Source organism: Meleagris gallopavo, chromosome 13 (genome assembly GCF_905368555.1).
Source record: "Meleagris gallopavo chromosome 13, MGAL_WU_HG_1.1, whole genome shotgun sequence".
Taxonomy (NCBI): Eukaryota; Metazoa; Chordata; class Aves; order Galliformes; family Phasianidae; genus Meleagris; species Meleagris gallopavo.
Genome location: NC_139416.1, coordinates 1,360,418 through 1,379,019, shown reverse-complemented (window position 1 = coordinate 1,379,019; position 18,602 = coordinate 1,360,418). Strand labels below are relative to the sequence as shown.

Below are 18,602 nucleotides of genomic sequence, written 5' to 3'. Positions count from 1 at the left end.
ATCCCTCCATCATCTGCAGCACCTCCATCAAATACTTTCCCTTCATCATCCGCTGTCCCTCCATCCCCCTGCTCTCCTCTCCATCCGCCTGCTGCACCATCACCTGCTGTCAGGTGATCACCACCACTATCCCTCCATCACTTGCTGACTCCTCCGTCACCTGCTGTCCCCCTGCCCCCCTGAGGGACCACCCCTGCACACCCCACGTACGCAGGACACTCAGAGCATCCCCGTGCACCTGGAGCCCCTCATTGCCTTCGGAACATCCCTACGCCCTCTCTCCCCCCGCAGCCCCCCGGCACCCCATCCCCTCCCCCGGCCCCCTTTTAACCTTTTGGAGCTTCCCTAGCAAAGCCCCGCTTACACCCGCGGAGGGCGCCCGAGCGCGGGGCGGTGCCGGCGCAGTGCCGGGGCGGTGCCGGGGCGGTGCCGGGGGCTGTCCCGGTGCCACCCCCTGGAGCTGTGGGCTCTGTGCGGCGGCGGTGGCGGTGCCGCCATGGCGGAGACTGCGGTCCCGTGCCGGGTGCAGTACCTGGAAGACTCCGATCCCTTCGGTTGTGGCAGTTTCCCGGAGCCCCGACGTGCGCCTGTTTACGCCGTGGAGGAAGCGCTGGCCCTGGGAGCGCAGCTGCCCGCGGTGCACCGGCTTCTGGGAGCGCCGCTGCCGGTAAATAAGGGGGACGGGAGGTGGGGAGGGCGTGCTGAGCATCCCGGGCGTGGCTGTGGGGCTGGGGTCCCGTGGGGCTGCGCGGTGCCCGGTTGCTGCCTGGGGATAGAGGAGCGGCGGAGGGCTGGGAAACCCGTACAGAGAGTGGGCACAGCCGTATCCACATCCCCACGTCGGAAGGACGTGGCTGTGTGGCCGTAGCCATGCGCTGCCATGGGGACACTGCTGCCGCCGCGGTGACCGGAGCGTGGGCAGTGTCACCGCTTGTCCCCGAGAGCCGCCGTGTCTGCCGTCGTTCCGCCTGTTGCCAACCCGCCCGGCGTCGCAGAGGAAGTGGCTTTGCCTTTTGGGGCCGGTCCCCATCCGACTGCAATGGCTTGGGGCGCTGAGTCGGCATCCCACGGCACACTGCGATGGAGCGCGGTGAGCCCCCAGCACGGCCAGACCGTGGGATTCAGCCGCCTGGCCGTGCACGGGGCTGTGGGGCTGCCTGTCCCCTGTCCCACTCAGCGTTTGCATGGGCTGGAAGGAAAGCCCCGCAGAAAGTCATGCACTGAGCAACTTCCTCTGGGAAGTGGGGAGGAAGGAGGCATAGCACCGGGGGTCCGAAGCAGTGCTGGCGTCCCAAACCAGCCTGGAGTCTCCTCTCCCCACTTCCCTCCTGCGTGGGAATCCTCTGTTGGTGTGTTGCCATCAGAGTGCCCTTTACAGTCTCCTCCTGATGGGGGGTGGGTGGGTTTTCTCCCCTTTCTCCGCCGGGCCTGGGGCACTTCAGCCATGGCTGCGCATCTCCATGGCACCAATGCGCAAAGCTGGAGGCGAGGCAATGGGAAGAGGGTTGCTGTGAGACCTTCCCCTGAGCCAAACGAGCTCCGTTCGTCCCCACTTTCATTTTTTCATGAAGCAGAGCAGCAGCCTCTCATGGTGACCCGTCACGGGATTTTTGGCTGCTGACTAAATGCAGTTTGTTTGGGAACACGCAGCTCCAGACATGACAAATGGAGCAAACTCAAATTTCAGGCATGCGTCCTCCCCACCCCGGAGCCGTAACGGGATCACCGGCCTGGGGTGCCACCATGGGGACAGGGACATTGTGGGGCTGGAGCCAACCCCCCTCCCCACACAGTGCCCACGCTGCCAGGTGCCGCTCACAGCCCCATTACTCACCGTGCTATAATTAGGAAATGAACAGTCATTATTAATTTTTTCCCCTATAAACCTCAGCCCTGGACGCTGGGCTCGTCCCGCTTCGCTCAGCAGCGTCCTCCCACCCTGGGTGCCCCACATCCCCCAGAATGGAGCCGCACAGGATTTACTCTCCCTGCCCACACGTGCACGGCCGCACGGCCCCTCGCTTCCTCTCCCTGCAGCTGATGGCTTTCTCATGCTTTCCGGAAGGTGTTTGTGCCTGAAATACCTTCCCGGCCCGCTTTCCGCAGCCGCATTGTTCTGGTCTGGAATGATGCTATCACATCCGAGTTTTCAGCAAGTCATGCAGGGCCCCACTGAGTGATGCTCCCTCCGGGTGCAGGCTTGCTTTCAACCCCTGTGAGTGTTTTGCTGCAAAATCTGTGTTTTCTACAAAAGCACGTGACTGCTGCAGAGGAAATCCCGCTGCAAACTGGGGCTGCCCGCCTGAATTGCAGAGGGTGGTGATGAGGCCATCTCCGTGCCGCCACTGTCCCTGGATGTCCCTTTGCATACCCTGCACCCTGCACCAGCACTGTCAGTGTAGGGATTTTCCAAACAAAACCAAACTGCGGGAGCCCCCTCCTCTGGAAACCTGCAGAAGAGCAAAACTTGTGTTGGCGATGGGTTTGAGGCTTCCGCTTGCCCAAAGTCCTTGCTTCTGATGGGGTTGGGGTTCCCACGTGCCCAAAATCCTTGACTATGGTGGGTTTGGGGTCAATTGAGCCATGGGGAACTCAGGGCTGGATGGAGAGGGCGGCGTGTGAGCAAGTGTGCAGCTCTGGGCCGTGTGTGCTGTGTGCCCTCCAGAGCCCTCCCGCCTTCGTTTCCTTTTTTTCCCCACAGTGGGCACTATCCCATCCATCTGCTACCATCCATCAGCAGGAAAGGGTACGGGGCAGCACCCGGTAATAAACACCTCTACCAGCCCAGTGTCCCAAAGTGGTTCCCACTGCCCAGTCCTTGTGCCTCAGGGTGTGAGAAGAGGAGGGGGGAGAGGCTGCAGTCATGGTAGTGTGGATTTCAGAAGTGAGCTGTGCTGGGTTGGCTTGCACAAGAGGTTTGTTGAGTTTTGGGCTCGCAAAGGTGGCTGTCCCCATGGTATAGGGTGCAGAGCAGTGCTGAGTTATGGATGCTATGAGCTACGAGCCTACTTCACACTGCATAAAATTCATCCTGAGCTTTGTGTTGAACTGTGGCCTCGAGATCGAGCCTCGACTGCAGAACATAACAGAGATAAATGAGTTCCAGTAAATCCCCCATCTTCTCCCTGTAAGCCGTGCGGGGAGTCCCATGGCACTGCACTCTCTGGTTTGCAGTCCGGGTGTTGCTCTGGCTCTGCCCCAGGAGAAGCCTGCAGCTGAGTTTTAAAGCTCCTTTGGGTTTCTCCAGAAGTTTCTCTTCTTTGGGTTTCTTGGGTTTGGGTGCTGGTCTCCATTGCCTCCATCCCAAGGAGGTGAGGACCGTCCCCACATCCCACACTGTCACCAAAGCGTTTCTTTAAATATGCTGAAAGAGGCGCCTGGAGAGTTCCACAGCTCAGCAAAGTTGGGAAAGTGTGGTTGCCAAAAAAATAGAAAGTGCTGGAGATGGAGGAAGTGCTTCCGGCACCGGCAGATAAGAAGGATGCTGTGCAGGGCTGTGCCAAGATAAGGCACTCAGCCCGTTGTTGGTTGAATGGTGGGGTCGGTTTGGATGCGTCTGTCTGTCTTGGCTATGGAGACCTCCAGATGTGCTTGGGGGTCCATCATCTTACAGGTCAGTGGTATCTCCATTACTGTCCCATGGAGACATTTCCATCGCTGCCCCATGGAGGGATCTCCATCACCACCCCATGGAGACACCTCCATTAAGTGGTTTGGAGAGGGCAGTCTTGCTCTGGGTGCATCCATGAGCCATCATTTGCTACCTGTATCCTCTCTGAGCATTGGAGCTCATGGTGCTGTGTGTTCCCACTTGGCTGGAGCCATGCTCCTGTGCATGGTCCTTGTCCCTCGGGATAAGTCCTAAAAAGTCCCCAAAACCCGTAGCCAGAGGGCACTGCATTGCTACGAGAGGTGTGAGTGCGGGATGGATGCTCTCCTCTCTTTCCCCTCCCTGGATTCACTGTGATCCCACACCACTCCATAACACTTTCCCATGCTGGAGGCAAATGAATCAAAGCTGGGAGCAGGGACACAGCCACTGCCCCATGGCCTCACGGTGCTGTCCCCATCAGCACAACTCAAATCTTGCCCAAAGAGCAACGATGCCCAGCATGACATCACACCCCCACTGTGCCACGCTGTGTCCCTTGTCCCTTTCCCCAGGGGATGACACTGGCCAGAGTAGAGACATCCCACACACTGGAACATCCCTCGTAGGGAGCACAGCCAGGCTTACATAGCTGGGCCGTGTCACCATCCCTGACAGCAGGCAGCTGTCATCCCCAGCTCATAGCAGGGGCCATTTCTTCCCTCTGGAGCTGCGTGGAAGTCGCGTTTTGGTGCATCCTGGAAGGACCAGGTAAAATGTAAAAGTAAAATGGCTTTATCCCTGCTGCAGGGAGAGACATGGGAAGGCACACGTGGATGCTGTAGGATGGGAGCGGATGCTGTAGGATCAGGGGCGGCTGCTGTAGCACCAGGGCTGCCTTTGGCCCTTCCCCTCCCACCACGTGGCTGGGTGTGGACCTGGGGCTGAGTCATGGGTCTGAGTCAGTGCAGTCCACATACTGGGATGCCTGTGTGGGGCTCACCATGTGCAGGGATCCTGCCCTGATGGGGACAGCCACTGCCCCGGGCTGGGTCTTACCAAGGGACAGTTGATGGCCTGGGGCCACCAAGGCACGGGGCCAACAAAGTGTGGAGCCTCCAAAGCATGGGGCCAACAAAGCATGGACCTGCCAATGCATGGACTGCCAAGGCATGGGGCCACTAAAGCTTGGGGCCACCAAAGCTTGGGGTCAACAAGGCATGGGGTCAACAAAGCTTAGGGCCACCAAGGCATGGGACTGCTAAGGCATGGGACCACCAAAGCATGTGGCCACCAAGGCTTGAGTCTACCAAAGCATGGGGCAACCAAGGCACAGGGCTACCAAGGAATGGGACAACCAAGGTATGGGGCCACCAAGGCATGGGGCCAACAAAGCATGGGGACACCAAGGCATGGGAGCACCAAAGCATGTGACCACCAAAACATGTGGTCACCAAGGCGTTGGGCTACCAAGGCATGGGGCCAGCCTTGCTGTGTGTTTCCCTGGTGTGGGGCTCCCCATTTCTCCAGCAGCTCAGTGCTGGTCCTTGTGCAGGGGTGGAGCTCCTGAAGGAGACATGGTGGCACATGTGATCCAGTGGGAGCGACCTGGGGAAATGGGTTCACGGTAGGGGAGGGTGGAGCTACCTCCTCCATCAGCCAGGAGAGACACTGCTGACACCCACTGTTGGGGACCTGGGGTGGGCAGGTGTCCCCCATCTCACCCAGCTGTGTGCCCCCAGCTGGAGGACTGCACGCTGCAGGTTTCCCCATCCGGCCACTACCTGGACCTGGAGCTGTCCCTGCTGGAGCAGAAGGATGACCTGGAGGCTTTCTACGAGGAGGTCAGGTGAGGCACGCGGGGGCACTGGGCACGTGGGGGTGGTGCCCCTGTGCCAGCACTCAGCCCGTATCCCTTTGCCCTAGGAAGGGCCGGCGGCCAACGCTGATCCTGCGCACGCAGCTCTCCGTCCGTGTCCATGCCATCATTGGTGAGCTGGGGGGGGTCTGCTCACCCCTGGGGCCGGGAATCCATCGCACGCTGCGGGGATTTGGGGTCATCCAAGCGAGTTCTAAATATAGCCCTGGTGAATGCAAACAAATGGCTCACGTGAGGACGAGCGCTCGGACGCACTGAGGCTTCCCATCTGGAGCGAGGGGAAAAGCCAGCAGTGCTGGGAAGGAAAGGACCAGCAGTGGGGTCAGGGTCGCGCTCCCCACGCGCGGTTCCCAGGCTCTGGAATGCTCCATCCCATCGGCTCCGGGAAGGTTTGGCAGAGCACTGGTTGGCCTGGCTGAAATACATAGGGAAACAGTAAAAAATAGACAAATGGGTTTGGCGAGCTGCGTGCCTCCTTTGAAGGCTGCCAGCCGTGGGTTGGGGACGAAGGGCAGATGGGGTTCCTGTGGGTGGCTCAGCCCCAGGGCTGTGCCTCCTGCCTGGGTTCCTGTTTCGGTTCAGCGCAGGAAACCAGAGGGGATATTTGTGTCATCGGGCAGCAAAAATAGAAAGAAAAGAAAATAGGAAAGTGGCAACACTGGAAGAAATGGTAGTGGTGGAGCCGCTGCTGCTCCCGCCCCGATGTGTGTCCCACATCCCATCACTGTGCCGTGTCCCCATGTGCCGCTGTGCCCAGCAGCCCGTTCTCATGCCTTTGCTTGCAGAGAAGCTGTACAACTCGCAGGGCCCAGAGCTGCGGCGCTCCCTCTTCTCCCTCAAGCAGCTCTTCCAGGTAGGTGGCTCTGTGTCCCCGCCCTGGAGGTGCGCATGTCCCCGGCACCTGCGTGGGGACATCACTGGGCTTTGCTCACAGGAGGACAAGGACCTGGTGCCGGAGTTTGTGAACCTAGATGGGCTGACGTGCCTGATCAACGTGGGGGCAAAGGCGGACCAGAACTACCAGAACTACATCCTCCGTGGTGGGTACTTGGTGTGTCACTCAGTGGCACCGCTGATGGAGCGTGCCTGATGCCACCACCCCGTGCCCCTGCCTTGCAGCCTTGAGCCAGATCATGCTCTTCATGGATGGGATGCAGGGTGTCATCAACCACAACGAGACCATCCAGTGGCTGTACACGCTGTCGGGAAGCCCGGTAAGCTGCCGTCACCCCTGACTGTGAGTGTCCCCATGTGCTGTCCCTTGGGGGTTCGCACCGTGCCTTGCCTTCAGGATGGGCTCAGTGCCTTGGGCTCTTTGGGTGCTGCTCTTCAATGTCATCAAGAGTCCCCATGGCCCCTTTATGTGGCCTGGGCACAGAGATGGAATGTAAGAGAGGGCCTCACTTTGGGTACCAGCACCCACTGGCCACCAGGATCCCAGCTGTAGGACCCTGAGCCCACAGCACTCTTCACCAAAGCCATCAGTGAAGCCAAGCCCTGGAGAGTGGGTGCAGCTCCCTGTACTACCAGTGTCCTGCCACAGCCACTGTTCTTTGTCCCAGTTTCGCCTGGTGGTGAAGATGGCCCTAAAGCTACTGCTGGTCTTCGTGGAGTACACAGAGCCCAATGCCCTGCTCCTCATCCGCGCCGTCAATGCTGTGGATCAGGCGAGAGGTGGGTGCAGCCCCAGCCCCCAACCGTGGATCTCATCTCGGGGATGGTTGGATGCAGAAGACATGGGTTGTCCATGCCCCATGGCCAGCCACGGAGTGTGACAACTATGGCATGTGCCAGCCATGGCCAATGGGAGACCACCAAGAGCCCTCCAGTGGGGATGAGGAGGGGGTGAGATGCTCAGGATGCAGTGCTCCGTATCCCAAACCCAGTGCCTTGGTGCTACCTACATGCGTTGCTTGTCCCAGGTGTGTGCCCGTGGTCCAACCTGATGGCCATCCTTGAGCAGCGCAATGGGGCTGACACGGAGCTGCTGGTGTTCGCCATGACATTGATCAACAAGGTGAGCACCAGGGCTGTGCCACAGGACCACCTCCTCCCCATGTCCCCGGTGCCAGCCCTGTCCCTTTGCCACCACCCAGACGCTGGCTGCCCTCCCAGACCAAGACTCCTTCTACGACGTGACGGACTGCCTGGAGCAGCAGGGCATGGAGAGGGTCGTGCAGCAGTATTTAAGCAGCAAGGGCACTGACCTCGACCTGAAGCAGCAATTTGTCCTCTATGAAGTGAGTGGGGCACCCAGGGTGACGGCAGTGTGATGCATCCCCGGGGTTCACAGCACGTCCCCATCCCACTGCAGAGCGCACTGCGGCTGGAGGACGGCGTGGAGGAGCCGCCAGCAGGCGGGCGCAAGGAGCGCAGGAAGACAGACGAGGGGCGGCGTGGCTGGAGGGCACAGGGGGGCTGTGCTGAGCTCGACTCTCTGCAGAGCCCAGAGAGCCCCGGGTCCCCATCAGATGAGACCCTCAGCACTCCGAAGGAGCCCCCTATTGAGGACGGCCCTGAGCTGAGCATCCCAGTGGAGTAAGTGTGGGATGCGGGGATGCTGCAGTGTGACATTGGGAAGTTCTCCATGGCACTGTGCTCTGTCTGCATCTCCTCTTTCTCCAGGCCCTGCCCCAAGAGTGTCTTCAGCAGCGCGTCCAGCCTGCGGCTCAGCCTGCCCAGCCCCCCAGCTGAGAAGGAGCCCCCCAGCATGGGGGAGAGGAGCATCTACAAGTAAGGGATGGTGCCCTGGGGGTCCCACCACCACGTCCCCTCTGTCCCCAGGGCGCGCTGGGGCTGGTGAGGTTCACAGGACAGGAGAGGGCAGTGTGAGATGATTCAAGTGCTGGGCCTTCACAGCATCCTTAGCCCCGCTGGGGTGCGCACACCTCTGCTCCAGCTCCATCTCTTCCCCCTCACTCCTCCTCTCTGCCCGCGCTGATTCTCTCCTCTGCCCACTCTTTCTATCTTTTCCTTTTGCAGGCTGCACCAACCTGCTGCTGTCTGGTAAGTGCCCGGGCTCTGCGTGACACCTGCTTGCTGTCCCCAGCCCTTCATTTCCTCTGCTTGCACCCTGTCTGGGTGGCCAGGATCCCCATACCACAGCTGTCCCACTTGGGGTGACAGCACCCTCCAACCCCCGATGGGGCTCCCATGCCATCTCCAGCCTGCAGCATCCTGGTGGCAGGTCGGGTGGCTCTGATGACAGGGACAGTGCTCCCAACGTCACCAACACCATGCAAGAGCAGTTCTTGCTGGGGGTCCCCATGCCGTGCCATCGGGATGGGGGTGGGGCACAAGAGATCTCTATTAATGGGGGCTAACCCCTGTTTTCCCTCAGGCGGGAGGATGCCCCCTCCTTGCATGGGGACAAACCTATTCTGAAGAGGTTTGAGTAAGTAGAGGCATGCGTGTGTCTCCAGGCATGCGCTTCCTCAGGCTGGATGCTCCCAGCCGTGCAGGGCAGGAGGAGCAGGAGGGTCCCACGAATCCCAGCTCCAACACTCGGTGCCCTCCTGGGAGCTTGTTCTTGCTGCTTGTTGTGTTGGATATCAGCTTGGGACCAAGTGGCAGAGGTGGTGGGGGGAGGTGGTGGAATCTCCATCCTTGGGGATGCTCAGAAGCTGCCTGGACATGGTGTTAGGCACAGCTCAGGGTGGCCCTGCTGGAGCAGGGTGGCACCAGGTGACCTCCAGAGGCCCATGCTGGCATCAGCAATTCTGTCCCCATGCTTTTCCTGCCTCCCACTGGGCCATTACATCCTTGTCTTGCTATTCCCAAGCCATGGTGGCCTTACCCATCTCTCTGAAGTGCTTGGAGGTGGCTGGGGCCATGGGTGAATCCTGTTGCGGTGTGGCTCGTGCCGAAGATTTTGTTGCGGGATTGGCCCCATGCAGGGCTCGTGGTGTGGTGCTGTATGGTGTGGTTTGTCCATCCCCATCCTCACCATGCTCCCAGACAATAGCTGTCCCTATCTCGCAGAGCTCGCTTCTTGGAGAACCTGGCTGCTGCCCAGAAGGAGAAGATGTCTGCCATGGCCAAGGGGCGGATTGACATCCTCAGCGATGTTGCACCACTGGAGCATCCCATCGCTTGGGATGGGAACAGCAGCAACCCTGATTCTGGCACAGAACCACCCCGCATGGGTACGTGCAGGGCTGGGTTGGGAGTATGTCCCTACTAGGAGACCCACGTGGGCATTAGGAGCCCCTCTGGCCCCAGCCCACCCCATGGTACTGGGTGCCATGGTGGTACTGGAGCCATTGAACAGCTTGGGTTGGAGGGGACCTTCAAAGATCATCCTATTCCAATGCCTGCTGTGGGCTGGATGTCCCCCACCAGGTCAGGCTGCCCAGGAGCCCATTCAGGCCTGGCTTTGAACGCTCCCAGGGATGGGATGTCCACAACTTCTCTCTGGCCATCCCGCAGCCATGCACCTTTCCACAAGGAATGGGCTCCAAGCCCTACGTGCAGCCCAGCAGCACCTTCTCCAACAGGCGGGCTCTATCTCTCCACAGGGTCCCACGCAGGCCGGCAGGACATCTCCGACTCCTGCAGCACCATCTCCTCTGATACCAAGTTCATGCTGGACATGCTCTATGCCAAGGGCTCCTCAGAGCCAGGGAGGCAGAAGGTCTTCCCCGAGGAGCCATCACTGTCCCCACACCAAGGAGAGGTGGAGACGGACACAGGATCCAGCTGTGCCGAGGGACCTGGTGGTCAGGAACAAGAGAGTGCCCGGCCCCATGGCAGGGCTCCAGAAGGGCTGGTGGCGAGTGCCCACGCCAAGCTGGCACGTGCTGCATCCAGCATCGATGCCGAGAGCCACACGCAGAAGCTGGAGAACACCGTCATGATACCCGTCAAGAACGACGTGGAGTTGTCATGGGAGCGCCTGGAGGCTGGCCCCGTACAACTGAAAATCAAGGACTTGGACTTCACTGACCTGGGGGAGGAGGAGGACTTGGACGTCTTGGACTCAGGGCCCATTGCCAATGGCTCTTTCCTTCCTGCCAGCATCGAAGCAGCGAGTGCTGGAGTTCCCATGGCTCCTCCTCCTCCCCCAGTGGTCCCTGGTTGCCCACCACCTCCACCTCCACCACCCATGGTCCCTGGCTGCCCACCTCCCCCAGGTTTCTCAAGCCCCTCAGCCACTGATGGTCCTTCCCAAGCCAAGAAGAAGAGGACAGTGAAGCTCTTTTGGAAGGAGCTGAAGCAGCTGGATGGCACTGTGGGGTCAGGAAGATTTGGGCAGGCGACACTGTGGGCATCTTTGCAAAATGTTGAGGTCAACACTGCCAAACTGGAGCATCTCTTTGAGTCCCGTGCAAAAGAGATGCCGGCTTCTAAGGTACCAGCAGGCCGGAGTTTTTGGGGGTGTTGTGGTCTCAATGTCACCCCATGCTGTGTTGAGGATGGGTAGCTAGAGCCTTGAGATTCAGTGGGGAGGATAGGGTGGGGGGGATGATGATCAACACATGGGTGTGGTTCACCCCCACATCCCATGGTGTTTCATAAAGGTGAGCCCTCTGCCTGGCTGTCAGCCTGCTCCCTGTCCTCTTTTCAGAAAGTTACGGATGGAAAGAAAGTGGTGGTGGTGCTGGATCCCAAGAGAAGCAATGCCATCAACATTGGCCTCACGGTGCTGCCACCTGTGCACATCATCAAGACAGCCGTGCTCAACTTTGATGAGTTTGCAGTCAATAAGGAAGGGATTGAGGTGAGCACTGGGGAATCGGCCCACCAGGGTCCCTGTGTGGGTCATTTCCCCTGGTCAGAAGGACTCTGTGCCATGGTGCCCATGCTGTAGGTGTCCCTGATGTGATGTGTCCCATCTCCCACCATCCTGGAGGAGCAGTGACATTGTTGGTATGTGATGTGGTTTTCTGCCTGTCTTAGAAAATCCTGACCATGGTCCCAACTGAGGAGGAGAAGCAGAGGATCCAGGAGGCCCAGCTGGCCAATCCTGATGTGCCCTTGGGCTCTGCGGAGCAGTTCCTGCTTTCATTGTCCTCCATCAGCGACTTGACGGCCAGGCTCCAGCTCTGGGCCTTCAAACTGGACTATGAGAGCCTGGAGCAGGTATGGGGCCACATACCCCATCTTCCCCTCAGCAGTGCCCTTGGGATGAGCCATGGGGGAAGTGGCCACATCCAAACAGGGGGCTGCAGGGCCCCAAGGCAAGCATGGGATGCTTGTGCCCGTGGTTGAGGACGTACACCAGAATGTTCCTGGTTGAACATCCCCCCAAGGGAGGTGACTTCCAAGGGATCTCACCTGCACCTGTCCCCATCCAGGAAATTGCAGAGCCGCTGTTTGATCTGAAAGTGGGCATGGAGCAGCTGGCCAAAAATCACACCTTCAAGTGCATCCTGGCCACGCTGTTGGCCATGGGCAACTTCCTGAATGGCTCCCAGGTGAGGAATGGGGTGCTGGGGGATGCAGCTTGGGTGCTGCGTGGACTTGCGTGCCCAAGACCACAAGAATCTCGGGAGGTGGTGTGGGTGCTGGTGATGGTCTTCTTAATCAACGGGAAGTTGGCAAGATGGAGAGGCCCCACTGAGCATTGGGGTTTCAGAGCAGAGGCTTTGAGCTGGGCTATCTGGAGAAGGTGTCGGAGGTGAAGGACACGGTGCACCGGCAGTCCCTGCTCCACCACCTCTGCCAGATGGTGGTGGAAAAGTTCCCAGAAACCACGGACCTCTACTCAGAGATCGCCTCCATCACTCGCTCTGCCAAGGTGAGACCAAGCCCAGGCCCTACACCTTCACCTCACCACCACCAGCACCAATGGACAATATCTCCCTCCCCCTAGGTTGACTTTGACGAGTTGGCCAACAGCCTGGTGCAGCTGGAGCGGCGCTGCCGGGCCTCCTGGGACAACCTGAAGGTGATCGCCAAGCACGAGGCCAAGCCAGTGCTGAAGAGCAAGCTGACCGACTTCCTCAAGGACAGCACCCAGCGCATCGTCGTCTTGAAGGTGGTGCACCGGCGTGTCCTCAACAGGTGGGTCCCAACCCCGGTGCATCACCGGCCCCGAAGTCAACCTGTGGTGGGATGGCCACGCCTTGATGGGTGTCCCTGCAGGTTCCACTCCTTCCTGCTCTACCTGGGGTACCCGGCGAGCGTTGTGCGGGATGTGAAGGTGATGCCCATCTGCAAGCTGCTGCGGGAGTTTGCCCTGGAGTACCGCACGTGCCGGGAACGAGTCCTGCAGCAGCAGAAGAAGCGTGCGGCCCACCGTGAGCGCAACAAGACGCGTGGCCGGCTCATCACAGAGGTATGGGGCTGAGCATCCCACACTGTGCCCTATGCTGATAGAATGAGAGGGAGTGGCCTCACGTTGTGCCGAGGGGTGTTCAGATGGGATATGAGGAACAATTCCTTCTCTAACAGAACGGTGAGGTAGCGGCACAGTTGCCCAAGAGGTGGGGGAGTCACCACACCTGGAGGTGTCCCAGAGGTGTGGGGATGTGGCACTGAGGGATGTGAGCAGTGGGCACGGTGGAGGTGGGCTGGGGTTGGGTTTGAGGATCTGAGAGGTCTTTTCCAAGCTTACTGATTAGTGATTCAGCTCGGAAAGCAAATGGTATCCTGGGCTCCATCAGAAGAGGGGTGGCCAGCAGGGACAGGGAGGTGATTGTCCCCCCTCTTCTCTGCTCTTGTGAGGCCCCATCTGGAGTACTGCGACCAGGTCTGGAGCCCCCAGTACAAGGACTGGAGAGGGTCCAGAGGAGAGCCCCAAAGATGATCAGGAGGCGGGAGCACCTCCCATACAAAGACAGGCTGAGGGAGCTGGGCTTGTTCAGCCTGGAGAAGAGAAGCTGCGGGGTGACCTCGTTGCAGCCTTCAGTACCTAAAGGGAGCCTATAGGAGGGAGTCAACTCTTTATAAGGGTAGATAACAGCTGGACAAGGGGAAATGGCTTTAAATTGAAGGAAGGAAGATTTAGGCTGGATGCCAGGGGAAAGTTCTGTACTATGAGAGTGGTGAGGTGCTGGAACAGCTGCCCAGAGAGGCTGTGGATGCCCCGTCCATCTCTGGAGGTGTTCAGGGACAGGTTGGATGGGGTCCTGGGCAGTCTGGTGTAGCATTAAATGTGGAGATTGGTGGCCCTGCATGTGGCAGGGGGTTGGAGCTTCATGATCCTCGAGGTCCCTTCCAACCCGGGCCATTCTGTGACTCTACAATCGGATGATTCTGTGAGTGGTCGAGGTGGTGATGGGTTGGTGGTTGGACTTGATCTTGGACTTCCAACCTTAATGATTGTGTGAATCTGAGCTGTATCCCCAATGCCTGCCTCTTGTCCTGCTGCAGACCGAGAAGTTCTCTGGCATCACCGAGGCATCGCCACCCGCCGTGGTGTCAACCAGCCCCGCACAGCAGGAGCAGGCAGAGGTGGGCCACGAGAGCATGAAGAGCATCCTGAGCTCGCCCACGGATGTCCCTGCCCGCCGCAGTCGGGGTGGCCGCGGTAGGAGCACATCGGAGATGGGGTGGCAGAGTGGGGTGGCCCCAGGGAGCACCCAGTTGATGCCAGCATCCTCGTGTTCCCATGCAGTGACGGGGCTCGCCACCCCCAGCCAGGGCTCCCCAGCCCAGGAGGATGTCCCCAGCTCACCTGACGACGCCTCGGATGAGATCATGGACCGCCTGGTGAAGTCGGTGACGCACAGTGCCAACCCCCGCCCCTGCCCCAGCCGGGAGCGCAGGAGATCCCGTGGCAACAGGAAGTCCTGTGAGTCCCCAGTGCCACTGTCCCCACACCCTGTGCCCCCGTGTCCCGGCTGCTGTGCCCTATCCCCATGTTCTGTCCTCAGCATCCCTGTCCCCATCCTGTGCCCTTGTTCCCACACCTGTTTCATCTCTTTATTACCCTGCCCCATCCCTTTACTTCATCCCATGTCCCATCGCTGTCCCCATTCCCTGCCCCTCTGATCTTTCCAGTCTCTGGAGCTCTGCTCAGATGCTCTTTCCCACCTTTTGTGTCCCAGTCCCAACTTGGTGTCCCTGTCCCCATGCCACCCTATGCCCCGTCTCTGTCCCAAAGCTACCCCATGCCTTGCCTCCTTTCCCTGACCCCTCCAGATCCCTAACCCTGGCACCCACCCATGCCACCAGGACCCCTTATACCCACACCAGGGCCACAAAGCCCAGTGCACAGTGAGCCAGCAGCCACTCTCCTGTTCCCACAGTGCGACGGACACTGAAGAGCGGGCTGAGTGATGAGCTGGTGCAGGCGCTGGGCTTGGGACAGGCACCGGGCATGGAGGTGTGATGTGACCACCTGCATCCCACCGGGAAGGACACAGGGACACTTGGCACGCTCCGCACCTTTGGTCTCACCTTCAGCTCCAGAGCACGATGGGAGCGATGCTCCAGAGCTGCTCTGTGGGGTCAGGATGGAGGATGCAGGATGGAGGATGGAGGATGGAGAAGCACGTGCTGCAGTGGGAGTCGGAGCAGTACTGGGGGGAGAGGGGCTGGACCCGGACCCCCGCTGGGAGCTGGGTCTGGCTGCTGTGACAATAAAGTGATGTGACGTGTGCAGCTGGCGGTGTCCCTTGTCCCCATTCCTGGGGCATGGAGTGATGCTTCCGGCATCCCGTGGAGCAGGGTACCAGGGTGGCACGGCACTCCTGCATCCCTCTGCCCCACCTCCATCCCCGTGGCTCATGGCTCAGGGACAGCCTGATGTCTCCATACCAGGATGCAATGCCACCCCCCCCCCCCAGGAGTTGTGTCCTCACTGAAGGCCTCCCTCTCTCTGTGTTTTCATTCCAGATGTTTTTTTGGCTCTGCAGGCCTTGGGGATATTTCCAGGCCTCCCCGGCATGCGCTGCCCTTGAGAGGCGCCTGAAGTGCTTGGCTTGGCCGTGGCACACAGAGATTGTGCCAAAAACACCACCCGGCTGGTGGGGGTGGTGAGGACGCAGGTGCACCTGGGTGCCACCAGCAGTGCCGTGTGGGGTGCTCCAGTTCACATCCCCATCTCCATAGGGTGCAACCGGTGGCACCTCCAGCCCCTCTCCTCGTCCCCAAGCTCTGTGCCACCCGCTGTCCCCGTGTCGTGCTGCCACGAGGGGGCACGGCGGCCACGTGCACGGCACTGCGCAGGGATGTGTCCCCATACATCCCGTGGGTCCTCACCTCTTGAGCAAGGTCGGGTGGTGACACGCTCAGCACGGCGGGCGCACGGAGGTGGAGGACAGGAAATGGGTCACCGTGTCGTGACCCGCTGTCCCAGTGCTGGGGTGGAGGAGGCAGTGTGTCACTGGGGCCGGGAGGAAGGCAGGTTTGCTCTGTCACCCTAATAGCGAGGACGCCGTGGAGAAGAGAGGTGGGAGGTGACGATGGGTTGATGGGATGGAGAAAAGGGCTCAGCCCTGAGATGAGCCCAGATAGGGATGGGGATGCTGAGCAGGACATGCCAAGCGGCTTCTCCCCCTCTGTTGACTGGGATGGGGTACAGGGACCTGGTACCCCCTCCCTGAGCATCACCAATGCTTTGCAGCCACAGAAAGGAGCCCCCAGCTGTTGGCAGTGCATTTGGGGTGCTCAGTCCTGCTGACCCAGAACACTGTAGTGTGGGAAGCCCAGCAGGAGAGGAGAGATGGGAGTGGGAACATGTGAGCTTCAACTGGGAAGCAGCTTTCCAGAAGGTGAAACCTCTCCCAAAGCCGTGACTCCAGCTGGAAGTGGAGATGTGTTCTGTAAAGGGCTGCACAGCCTAACCTCACAGGTCAGAGCCTGGGATTTTCCGATGAGAAGGGGAACCCTGGCTGTGGATGTCACTGGGCATCCTTCCCCTTGGGTGGGGATGGACACGGAGGTGTTCCCTGGGGAGGGACTGGCAAAAGGGTAGGATGAAGCACCTGTGGGAGCAGTGCTGGGTGAATCACATCCCTCCCAGCCCCAAGCCCCTGCAAACGGCCCGAAAACAATGCGATGAATCTTCCAGAGATGAGATTAGGGAGGGGAACAATTATCTCCAAACCTGTTCGTCATGGGAGGCTCCGCCGAGCTGTAGGAACAGCCTAGGGCAAGGGGAGCAGGAGGAAGACAGATGCCCCATAGGGACTGTGCTGAGTGGGGTGTGACCCACCCAGCCCCACTTCCAACCCGCAGAGGTGAGCCACAATTAGTGAAATGGGCATGGAGGGCGTCAAGTAGGTCAAAAGGTAATGAGGATCTCAGCAGCATTTCCTAACAGCGAGGGGTTGAGCAACGGGGAGATGAACAAGGGCAGGCATTGTCTGCAAAGGAGCAGCCAGCGAGGGCACCTGCGGTGAGAGAGATGGCATGGGGGGGAGGAGATGCTGGGAGGGTGGGCGGACAGATGGGTGGACGGACGGATGGGTGGATGGATGGACAAATGGATGGCAAATGGATGAACGGACAGATGGACAGACAGACAGATGGACAAATGGATGAATGGATGAACGGACGGACGGACGGAGGGACAAAGGGTGGATGTTCAAATGGATGGATGGGCAGACGTGGATGGATGGGCAAATGGATGGATGGATGAATGGACAGACAGATGGACAGCTGGTTGGATGGACGGACAGACAGATGGGTGGATGGACTGAGTCAGAGCAGATAGACTTGGTGATGCTCATCTAACGGTGATGAGCACAAGTGCTGCTTTGTGGGTAAATCATCAAATTACAGAATGGTTTGGGTTGGAAGGGACCTCACAGATGGTTGGGTAACCCCTTCTCCTACAGATTCAGATCTGCATGCACTTAAGACTCTACTTGGCATCCAAGCAGGAGGGCCTCTAAGCAACCTGGGGTGCTGAAAGCAGCTGAAGACCTCAAGTGGTGCCATATTTCTCATAAAGAGCCATCTCTGATTCAGCCAAATGAGGGGGAACTGGTCAAAAATTACTATTCTGCCCTTGGAAAACTAACTTTCTTTAGTGAGGTGCTTCCAAGCCTGGTGAAATTGAGGTTCCTACCCACCCTGCCTTGAAGTTTGCTGCTGAGAAGGATCCTAAGGACCCCACAAACCACATCCCAAGATGGGAGATGCGTTGGGCACATCCCTCCTCCTCTACCTGGCCAGCATTCCCTGCATTCCCTGGCCGGGAAGAGCCGGGCTGCAAACCCAACCGGGTCCCACCAGCACCACCACACCCCAGAAAAACCACCCCAGCCTGTTTGTTGGCCACTGCCCTCCCGCCGAGCCTCCCGTAGCTGATGAAATCTGTTTTTTCCTATGGGACCAAGGGGGTTGCATCCGTACCACGCATGGTTCTGTGGCGAAGGACGGCGCAGGCATCCTCCATCCGATAGCAAAGCTGTTGGGAGCAGAGCCTGGCAGATGCAGCAGCGATGCTCCGTCGCAGGGTCACTGAGCACGGAGGGCTGGTGGAATATTAAAGCCTGGCAGAGCAATCAAGCCAAGTCATAAAGGTGGGAAGGGGAGGACTTTGCCCCAGCACCTGCTGCTCGTGGCACACCTCTGGAGCAGTGCAGGGTGCATTCAGCACGGCAGGGAGCGAACGCAGCAGCGGGTTGGGGATGGTTTGGGATCACCTCGGTCCCAAACCCCGTAGGGCCTGGAGAGCACCTGGGATGTGGTTCACACCTCACCTGCCTGCTTGGGGTTCGGTCCCATGGGGTGGCTCTGGTGGCACCGCACACCCGTGTGCCTGTGGGAGGGGATGGAGACCCCCAGCTCGGCCATGGGGGCTGTGGGGCTGTGCCTGGTGGCATCTTCCTTCAGGGTGTTCAGCCTGGGAACTGAGCCACGGGGTGGGCACAGTGGCACCGGTGCCATGGGCACTGAGCTGGGCTGAACCCAGCCGACCGAACCGCGCCATGCTGAGCTGAACCGAGCCAACTTGGATGGAAGCAAACGGAACCGGACTGAACCGAACTGACCAAACGGAGCAGAACCGAACCGAACCGTGCTGAAGCGAGCTGGAGTGCAGTGAACCGAACTGACCCGTGCCGAGCTGAGCCCCGTGCGGTGCCGAACCGAGCCGAGCCGCTCCTATCCGCGCCGAACCCAACTGTGCCAAACTGAGCAGAACCGAACCGAGCCGTGGCGAGCCCGCTCCTCCCTCCCCGCCCCTCCCTCCGCTCCCCCCATTGGCCGCCCCCCGCTCCTCCCTCCCCTCTCCTC

At 59.7% G+C, this 18,602-nt stretch overlaps 1 protein-coding gene and 1 long non-coding RNA gene across 13 annotated transcripts; one reads left to right on the top strand and one right to left on the bottom strand.

Annotated features, from left to right (window-relative positions):
- Positions 1-423: 423 nt before the first annotated feature.
- On the top strand, positions 424-15,017 carry FHOD1 (formin homology 2 domain containing 1). Of its 4 annotated transcripts, XM_085234944.1 has the most exons (24): positions 424-667; positions 5,332-5,438; positions 5,516-5,580; positions 6,254-6,321; positions 6,403-6,508; positions 6,588-6,682; positions 7,031-7,142; positions 7,391-7,485; positions 7,565-7,708; positions 7,783-8,006; positions 8,094-8,201; positions 8,451-8,474; positions 8,809-8,862; positions 9,450-9,613; positions 9,986-10,818; positions 11,035-11,187; positions 11,367-11,549; positions 11,765-11,884; positions 12,046-12,207; positions 12,283-12,473; positions 12,555-12,747; positions 13,785-13,941; positions 14,029-14,205; positions 14,663-15,017. In XM_085234944.1, the coding sequence occupies exons 1-24, from the start codon at positions 497-499 to the stop codon at positions 14,743-14,745; spliced, it is 3,789 nt and encodes a 1,262-aa protein (XP_085091070.1). In that variant the 5' UTR covers positions 424-496; the 3' UTR covers positions 14,746-15,017. The 4 variants fall into 4 exon arrangements, with proteins under 4 accessions (XP_085091070.1, XP_085091071.1, XP_085091072.1 ...); XM_085234945.1 differs by lacking the exons at positions 8,451-8,474; positions 8,809-8,862; XM_085234946.1 differs by lacking the exons at positions 424-667; positions 5,516-5,580 and having other exon boundaries at positions 5,322-5,438.
- On the bottom strand, positions 13,426-18,562 carry LOC146543454 (uncharacterized). 9 transcript variants are annotated; one of them, XR_014886128.1, is made up of 3 exons: positions 17,935-18,562; positions 17,718-17,857; positions 13,426-16,750 (listed from the first exon to the last, which is right to left on the bottom strand). It is a non-coding gene; the product is annotated as an uncharacterized LOC146543454 (long non-coding RNA). The 9 variants fall into 9 exon arrangements; XR_014886127.1 differs by having other exon boundaries at positions 18,068-18,562; XR_014886129.1 differs by having other exon boundaries at positions 17,718-17,839; positions 18,068-18,562.
- Positions 18,563-18,602: the final 40 nt, after the last annotated feature.